General features: G+C 27.7%; 2 protein-coding genes across 2 annotated transcripts; both read left to right on the top strand.

Annotated features, from left to right (window-relative positions):
- The first annotated feature begins 573 nt into the window (after positions 1-573).
- LOC119571973 lies at positions 574-3,897 on the top strand. Its single transcript, XM_037919029.1, has 6 exons — positions 574-627; positions 756-904; positions 1,095-1,470; positions 1,683-2,519; positions 2,794-3,337; positions 3,632-3,897. Exons 1-6 carry the CDS (start codon positions 574-576, stop codon positions 3,895-3,897), a joined length of 2,226 nt encoding a protein of 741 aa, XP_037774957.1.
- Positions 3,898-3,899: 2 nt separating this feature from the next.
- Positions 3,900-5,271, top strand: LOC119571972. The gene is made up of 3 exons (XM_037919028.1): positions 3,900-3,980; positions 4,146-4,743; positions 4,844-5,271. The coding sequence occupies exons 1-3, from the start codon at positions 3,900-3,902 to the stop codon at positions 5,269-5,271; spliced, it is 1,107 nt and encodes a 368-aa protein (XP_037774956.1).
- Positions 5,272-9,798: the final 4,527 nt, after the last annotated feature.

Here is a 9,798-nt window from a genome sequence, read left to right as displayed (position 1 = left end):
AGTCACCATGAGTCACACTGTTGAAGTTGAAAACCCTGAAGGGTTAGAGTTGCATGAGAATGTTATTCAGAATGAACCTAGTGTAAGATCTAGAACTAAGACTCAAAAAGGTTTTGAATATGAAGTTGATGTCTGTAAGACAAATTTTTTGAGTGCAAATTCTGCTTGGAAGAGAGTTTACATTGAGATAAATAATAGATTAGATGATCTAGAATTTAATCAAATTAAGGAAGCTAGGATTTCACTAGTAACCAAGTTTGAAGCTGTGCAGAATGCATATGATAGATATGAAGCTCTGGAGCCTTCTAATAAATTTTCAGATCAATATATTAAATGTGAGGAAGACACACAAAGGCTTATATTTGATATTAGAGAAAGGTCAAAACAGTTTTTACAAGTTGCAGGTAGTACTAGGAGTAGTGGACATTTTAGGCGTTCAAGTATTTCTTCATCAAAAAGTAAGAAAGAATTAATTGAGAAGTTAGACTTAGAAATGTTGAAAGTCAAAAATGAAATTCAAAATGCAAAACTAGAAGAATCGGGTTGAGAGTAAGCAAGATTATACAAGAAGGTATGTGGAGTCCCATTTCGAAACATTGCCACACCATAAGCATTCTGTATCTGAGAGTAAAGTTAAATCAAATAAAGAATATGATGGATTGCAAATTAGTAAGAAAGAAGATTTGAGAGAGACTAAACCTTGATGATGAATATGTGAGTAATCTGAATCCTAAAGCTAATTCATTTTTCCAAAGGATGAGGTGTTAGTTAATCAAAAAGGGAGAACAGAAGAAAAGGATGCTATCCAACAATTTGCTGAAATTCTTTGTGCTAGGCAAATTAGTGACTCGCTTCCTAGGCCTGAACCAGAAGTCTTCAAAGGTGACATACTTCAGTATTCAATGTGGGTTAAGTCGTTTGAGACTTTAAGTGGCAGCTGAAAGAATGTATTATTTAAACAAATATACAGATGGAGAAGCAAAAGAAGTTATAAGTGGACTTTTGTTATTAGATACTACTGAAGCGTACCATAAGGCTAGAAAGCTTTTAAAACTAAGATTTGGTAATGTCTTTATAATTGCTAATGGATATAGAAAGAAATTACATGAGTGGCCAAGGATTCCTCTGAATGAAGGATCAGCTTTGATGGAATTTTCTGATTTCTTGGAGACATGCAAGACAGCAGTAAGTAATATTCAATATTTGAATATATTAAATGATCCCAAAGATAATCAGAGAATATTACAAAAACTGCCACATCCTATAGTTGAAAGATGGAATACAATTGTTGATAGAGAGCTATATAAAGCCAGTGAACTTGATGATGAGAGTGATGATGGTTTATTATATTTAGCAGAATTTCCCTCTTTCATGAAATGTACATTTGTAAGAAAAGAAGCTCCAAAGGCATGCGACCCAATAACTTCAATCACTGCAGTTCAAGATAAAGGTGTTAGAGATAATTTAACTGTAAATGTTCAAAACAAAAGTCAAGGTCAGTGAAGAGCTTTGACACAGAAACCAAAGAAATTAATAATAAAATGAATGACAACAGTAGATTTGCTTGCCCATTTTGCAGTCAGATACAAAACCTTAATAACTGTAACAAGTTTTTAAATTTGGATTTGAAAGACAAAAGGAATTTTGTTGATAAAAACAAATTATGTAGAGGTTGTCTAAAGAGAGGACACATATCAAGATATTGCCATCGAAGGAGCAAATGCAAAACTTGTAATAGATTACATCCTACTTCTCTCCATGATGATGCACTAATACAAAAGAACAGATGGGAGTCTGAAAATAAAGTTCAAGTTAAGGAACAAGAAAAAGAGGCTGTTTCTAATACAATTAAAGTTAACAAGTGTATTGCTATGGATGTTAACTCGATGATAGTTCCTGTGTGGTTGCACCATAAAAGTGACGAGCAGAAAAAAGTCTTGGTGTATGCATTACTTGATGATCAGTCTGATGTATGTTTTATTAAAAACAGTGCTCTAGGTAAGTTAGGCATTGGTGGAACAAAGGTTCATCTAAGATTAGCTACTATGAATGGTGAACAAACTGTTACATGCTCTAAAACTTGTGGTCTAATTGTAAAGGGTGTGTATAAAAATAGAGATATACCATTGCCTCATACTTATTCTAGAGAAATAATTCCTTGCAGGCGAGATCAAATACCAAGACTTGAAACTGCCAGAGAGTGGCCACATTTGGAAAGAATAGTTGAGAAACTAATGCCTTACAATGATGATGTAGAAGTAGGACTCCTGATTGGTCTTAATTGTATTAAGGGAATTAAGCCAAAGGAAATCATTACTGGCAATGACAATGATCCCTATGCAAAACGAACTGATCTTGGTTGGGGCATTGTAGGTAAAGTCAGAGGTATTGATCCAAAGGAGGTAGATGTAGTCACAGTACACAGAACAATGATTCAAGAAGTAATAATTAACCATGAGAAAAAATGTTGTCTTCTCACAGTGCCTACAAAGGTTAAAGAGATTATTAATCCTGAGCAAGTAAAAAAAAAAAATGTGTGAACTTGATTTTAATGAAGTAAATGATGATTGCCCTATTTCTCAAGATGATAAGATGTTTATAAAAAGAATGAGAGAAGGTATTCATCAGGTTGAAAGAGGTCATTATGAAATGCTCTGCCTTTAAAGAATGTAGATTTTAAGTTCCCAAATAATAGAGATGCAGTTTTGCACAGGTTAATGAATCTTAAGAGAAAATTCAGGCAAAAGAAAGGTTACTATGAAGATTATGTCAAATTTATGAATGATCTCATAGAAAGGTTATGCAGAACCAATCCCAAAGGAAGAATTAAGTAAGGATGATGGCAAAGTTTGGTATATTCCACATCATGGTGTTTACCATCCCAAAATGCCAGGAAAAATAAGAGTAGTTTTTGACTGCAGTGCTCGGTATCACAATGTATCACTGAATGATAATCTTTTGAAAGGTCCAGACTTAACAAATAATCTTACAGGAGTACTGTGTAGATTTCGCCAAGAACCAGTAGCATTTATTTGTGACATCAAGCAAATGTACCATCAAGTTGAAGTTGAATGTCAGAACAGAGATTTACTTAGGTTCTTGTGGTGGAAAAATGGTAATTTAGAAGATGAAATAATGGAATTTAGAATGACAGTTCATCTTTTTGGAGCCACTTCATCTCCTAGTGTTGCAAACTTTGCATTAAAGATGGTAGCAGATCAGTATGAAAAAGACTATGGTCATGAGACAGCCAAATTTGTCAGGGATAATTTTTATGTAGATGATGGGTTAATGTCAGTGTCAACAGTAGCTGAAGCTATTAATTTGATTGACAAAAGTAAGAGTTTATGTAAATTAGCAGGTTTCACATTGCACAAATTTTCGTCAAACAAAAAGGAAGTAATTTCTGCTATTAATCCAGAAATAATGTCTGACAACATTAAAAGTCTTGACTTGACAAAGGATACACTACCAATAGAAAGAACACTTGCAATAGAATAGTACATAGAATCTGATACTTTTCAATTCAGAGTTAATTTCAGTAGCAAGCCTTTAACTAGAAGAGACATTTTGTCAACGGTAAGCTCAAGTTTTGATCCCTTGGGACTAGTATCTCCATTGATTCTATTAGGAAAGAAAATACTCCAGGATTTATGTAGGGGTAAAGTACAATGGGATGATCCTGTGCCTGATCACATTAAACCCTTGTGGGAAAAATGGAGAAATGAATTATGTGAGTTGCAGAACCTTAAGTTGTCAAGATGTTATAAACCAGAAGGCTTTGGAGAAGTTATATCAGTAGAGTTACACCATTTTAAAGATGCCTGCAAGATGGCTATGGACAGTGTTCATATATTAGATTTGTTAATGTTAATGATGAAGTTCATTGTTCTTTAGTTATGTCCAAGTCTAGAGTTACTCCACTGAAAGCTGTTACTATTCCAAGATTGGAACTGACAGCAGCAGTAGTGTCAACTAAAGTAAGTGTTATGTTAAGAAAGGAACTTGATTTTCAAAATATAAAGGAAATATTTTGGACAGATAGTAAAGCAGTCTTGGGATACATTTCAAATGATGCCAAAAGGTTTCATGTTTTTGTTGCGAATAGAGTTCAATATATTAGAGATAGGACTGATCCTATTCAGTGGAATTATGTACATTCAGAGTCAAATCCAGCAGACTATGCTGCCCATGGACTTTGTGTTAAAGAATTAAAGAATAATTTGATGTGGTGGAATGGTCCAAAGTTTCTTTGGAAGAAACTTGATAATTGTGGAAGTTCCTGTGAACAAAGATCCATTTTAGAGGATGATCCAGAAGTCAAGAAAGTGTCGTTTGTAGTAACTTCAAAGAGAGAAGTACCATTTCTTGATAGATTAAACTATTTCTCAGATTGGTTTAGAGCTAAAAGAGCTACAGAATTGTGTTTAAGACTACAAAGTAAGTATAAGAAAACCACAGAAACGTCTGAAGAGAAAATTGATAAGAAGATAAATGTAACATATAGTCCTGTGACAGTTTCAGAGTTTGAAAAGGCAGAGAAAGTAATAATAAAGGAACTTCAGAGTAAACACTATGCAGATGAAAAAAGGGTTCTTCAAACAAAGGAGAATGTCCTTAATAAAACAAGCAGCTTGTGCAGATTAGATCCATTTATGGATGCAGATGGAATCATAAAGGTACGAGGAAGACTTAGTCAAGCAAACTTGAATGAAGCAAGTAGACATCCTGTAATTTTACCAGGTAAATGCCACATATTGCTGATTTGTCAATCACCAAAGGGTTTACCATCAAGGTCGTGGGATAACTTTAAATGAAATAAGATCAGGTTACTGGATTGTAGGAGGATCATCTATGGTAGCTAAGCACATTAGAAACTGTATTGTTTGTAAGAAATCAAGAGGTAAAACACTTGACCAAAAAATATCAGATCTGCCAGAGGATAGACTTGAACCATCTCCTCCATTTACTTATTGTGCTGTAGTTTATTTTGGTCCGTTTTATGTGAATGTAAGACACAGTGAAGTCAAGAGATATGGAGCATTGTTCACATGCTTAGTTTCAAGAGCTATTCACCCAGAAGTTGTTGAATCTATGGATACTGATTCTTTTCTCAATGCTTATCTTCGTTTTGTTGGTAGAAGAGGGCCAGTACGTCAGTTGAGATCAGATAGAGGTACAAATTTTGTAGGTGCCAAGAATGAACTTCACATTAGCTTAAAGGAAATGGATCAAACAAAAATAAGCAATAATGTTAAAGGACAATTGTGATTGGATTAATTTCAAAATGAATGTACCTTATGCTAGTCATATGGGAGGTGTATGGGAGAGACAGATTCGCACTGTACGGAACATATTGTTTGTAATACTTTGTCAGCATGGAACTCAGTTAGATGATGATTCATTACAAACATTTATGGTTGAAGCAGAATCCATTGTTAGTCGTCCATTGACACTGGGAAGTATTAATTCAATAGAGAATTTGGATCCTCTAACTCCTAACCATCTTTTGACAATGAAATCAAAGGTTGTATTGCCACCACCAGGTAATTTCAAAATAATGATTTATATTCAAGGAAAAGATGGCGAAGAGTACAGTATTTAGCCAATGTGTTTTGGTCTAGATGGAAGAAAGAATTTTTACAATCTCTTCAATCTAGAGATAAGTGGATTAAACCCAGAAGAAATGTGAAAGTAGGAGATATTGTGATTGTAAAGGATCAAAATGAAACTAGAAACCATTGGAAAATGGGTCGTGTAAGTGAAGTAATTTGTGATGTAGATGGATATGTAAGGAAAACAAAGATTATGATGTCTGATTCATGTCTTGATAAGAATGGTAAAAGGATTAAAGAATTTACTTATGTTGAGAGACCTTTTCATAGTCTAATTATGTTATTAGTATACAAGGAATGAAATTTTATTTGAGTGAACTTAATGTACTTTATATCCAGGAAAGTCCCCGCCAAAGAGCTTTATTTTATTTGTGATACCTCAGAAGATTAATGTTTTATTTTTGTATTTACTTTCAAGAAAGAAGGTTTTATGAAGAAAATAGTTTTAAGGTAGTATAATGTTAATTGTAAATTGTAAACAATTTAGAGGAGCCATGTATGTGTAGTAGCCCAATTAAGAAAGTAAAGATGAATGAAAATGTTTTAAAAGACTATATTTCAAAGTTGAATACATAGACGGGTATTGGAACGCGGTTGTTTACTTCAACGGCAGCTGTGGTCGCCTAACAGCACCAGGCCCTATTGTAGGGGTTTGGAGGTAAATTACATAGCTATATATCGCTAGATTTTGCCGTTTTCGACTTTGGGATTTTTTTCTTTTCCTTTTTTAATTATAAATGGACACGATTACTGTTATTATCATTATCATTATTATCACTATTATCGTTATCATCATCATTATGATCATTATCCTCTTTATCATCATTATTGCAATTATTATCATCATTATCATCATTATTATTGTAGTTATTGCAGTTATAATATATTTCTTTTGCAATTATACTAATAATAACAACAACAATATTAGTAATAACAATAATAATAACAATTATAACGATTTTATAATAATTATGTATACCATTCTTCTATTATTGCTATTATTGTAATAATTATAGATATGATAATTTTTTTGCAATTATACTAATAATAAAAGCAATAATAATGATAATAATAACAATACTACTACTGCTATTATTATAATAACTATTATTATTATTATTATCAATATTATTGTCATTATTACAGTTATAATACATTTTTGGTAATAATAATAATAATAATAATAATAATAATAATAATTATTATTATTATTAAAATATTAATAATGATAATAATGAAAATAATAATAATAATGATAATAATAATAATAATAATAATAATAATAATAATAATAATAACAATAATAATAAAAAATAATAATCTAATCTTTATCATCATTATTGTCATGATTAATATAATGCTTATAATTATCATTATTACACTAATAATTGCCCAAATCATCATTGAAATGCAAAAAAACGCCATTTTCGAATATATTCTCAAAAGGCTAGATTTTGCCGCTTTTTCGACTTTTTTTCTTTTTCCTTCTTTAATTATGAATGGACACGATTACTGTTATTATCATCACCATTATCATCATCATAATTATCATTATCATTATAATCGTCATTATGATCATTATCAGCATTTTTATCATCTTTATCATCATTACTGCAATTATTATTGTAATTATTACAGTTATAATATTTTTATTGCGATTATGCTAATAATAAAAGTAAGAATAATAATGATAATAACAATATTAATAATAATGATAATATTATGATAACTATTATTGTTATTATCATTATTACTTTTATACTACATTTTTGGTAATAATTATAATAATAATAAAAATTATGATAGTAATAATAATAATGATAATAATAATAATAATGAAATTAACAATGATAATAATGAAAATAATAATGATAGTAATAATAATAATAATAATAATGATAATAAAAATAGAAAAATATAATGAAATTTTATCAAAATTCTTATTACTCCTATCTTTATCATCATTATTCCCATGATTTATATAATTTTTGATAATTGGTTATCATTATTACCCTAAATTGCCAAAATCATTATTGAAATCGAAAAACGGCATTTTGGGATATATTTTTAAAGGACTATATTTTGCTAGATTTTGCCGCTTCTTTGATTTTTAGGTTTTTTTTTTCTTTTCTTTTTTAATTTTGAATGGACACGATTATTTTTATTTTCATCATCATTATCCTTATTATCCTTGTTATCGTCATCATCCTCATTATGATATTATTATGATTTTTTATCATCATTATTGATATTATTATCATAGTAATAATAGTAATAATAATAATAATCATTATAATAATAATGATAATAATAATTATAGTAAGAGTAATAATAATTATTATTATAGTAAGAGTAATACTACTACTACCAAAAATATATTATAACTGTAATAATAACAAAAAATAATAATAATAGTATTAGTTATCATATTATTATCATTATTACTATTGTTATTATTATTATTAATATCCTTTTTTTAATAGTATAATTGCAAAAAAAATATATTATAACTGCAATAATTACAATAATAGCGATAATAAGTAATAAATAATATACATAATTATTACAAAATCGTTATAATTGTTTTTATTATTGTTATTACTATTATTGTTGTTATTATTAGTATAACTGCCAAAAAAAAATCTAAAATTATAACTCCGATAATAGTAATAATAATGATAATAATTATGATAATGATGATAATAATTATCATTAGGAGTATAATGATGATAATAATGATGATAATGATCATGAAGGTGATGATAACGATAATAATGATCATAATGATGATAATAACAGTAATCGTGTCCATTTAAAATTTAAAAAAAGGAAAAAAAAAAAAGTCGAAAAAGCGGCAAATCTAGCGAAATATAGTCTTTTGAGAATTTTTTCCCAAAAAATGACTTTTTTTCGATTCAATGATGATTTTGGCAATTATTAGGGTAATAATGATAATGATTATTAGAATTGTTTTAACCATGACAATAATGATAAAGATGAGAAAAATGAGAAATTTGATAAAAAAATATAATAATGATAATAATGATAATAATAATAATAGTTATTATTATTATTACCATTATTATTTTTTTTATAATTATTTTTTATTATTATACAAAATTATTATTATTATTATTATTATTATTATTATTATTATTGTTATTATTACTACCAAAAATGTAGTATAACTGTAATAATAATGAAATGATAATGATGATAATGATAGTTATCATAATATTAAAATTTATTATTACTATTGATATTATTTTCATTATTACCTTATCAAACTTATTATAACTGTAATATTTACAATAACAGTCATAATAAAAAAAGAATGATATACATAATTATTATAAAAAATCTATTATTGTTTTTTTTATTGTTTGTTACTATTATTTTGTTGTTATTATTAGTATAATTGCAAAAAATATATTATAACTGCAATAATTGATATAATAATGATAATGATAATGATGATGATAATAATTGCAATAATGATGATGTAAAGAGGATAATAGTGATGATGATAATGATGATAATGATAATAGTAATCGTGTCCATTTATAATTAAAAAAAAAAAAAAATCATACAATCGAAAAGCGGCAAAATCTAGCGAAATGTTGCCTTTTGAGAATATATTCCAAAAAGTCGTTTTTTTTTTTCGATTTCAATGATAATTTGGCACTTATTAGGGTATAATGATACTAATTATCAGAATTGTATTAATCATGACAGTAATGACAATAAAGAGGAGAATAATAAGAATTCTGATAAAATTTCATTATTATTGTTATTATTATTATTATTATTATTATAGTAATAATCATCATTATTATTATTATTATAATTTTTATTATCATTGTTACTATTATTATTATTATTATTATTATTATCTTATTATTATTTTTATTGTTATTATTAGTGTTATTATCATTATTTTTATAATTATTATTATAGTAATCATTATTATTATTATTATTAAAGTAGTCATTATTATTATTATAATAATAAATATAATAATAATAATAATAATAATAATAATAATAATAATAATAATTATTGTTATTATTATTATTATTATTATTATTATTATTATTATCATTTTTATTATTATTATTATTATTATTATTACTATTATTATTATCATTATTATTAACAAAAGTGTATTATAACTGTTATAATA

Source organism: Penaeus monodon, unplaced genomic scaffold (genome assembly GCF_015228065.2).
Source record: "Penaeus monodon isolate SGIC_2016 unplaced genomic scaffold, NSTDA_Pmon_1 PmonScaffold_89, whole genome shotgun sequence".
In the NCBI taxonomy this organism is placed as follows: Eukaryota; Metazoa; Arthropoda; class Malacostraca; order Decapoda; family Penaeidae; genus Penaeus; species Penaeus monodon.
Note: the sequence above shows the minus strand (reverse complement) of the source record. Positions and strands in the feature narration are given on the sequence as shown.

Bases quoted from the DNA above. Each gene is read 5' to 3' on its own strand.
- LOC119571972 (XM_037919028.1), top strand. From the start codon at position 3,900: ATGTCCAAGTCTAGAGTTACTCCACTGAAAGCTGTTACTATTCCAAGA. The intron at 3,981-4,145 runs GTAAGTGTTATG...GATCCTATTCAG, and splicing joins CAGCAGTAGTGTCAACTAAA to TGGAATTATGTACATTCAGA. The intron at 4,744-4,843 runs GTAAATGCCACA...ACTGGATTGTAG, and splicing joins ACATCCTGTAATTTTACCAG to GAGGATCATCTATGGTAGCT.
- LOC119571973 (XM_037919029.1), top strand. From the start codon at position 574: ATGTGGAGTCCCATTTCGAAACATTGCCACACCATAAGCATTCTGTAT. The intron at 628-755 runs GTAAAGTTAAAT...ATTTTTCCAAAG, and splicing joins TAAGCATTCTGTATCTGAGA to GATGAGGTGTTAGTTAATCA. The intron at 1,471-1,682 runs GTAAATGTTCAA...GGTTGTCTAAAG, and splicing joins GTGTTAGAGATAATTTAACT to AGAGGACACATATCAAGATA.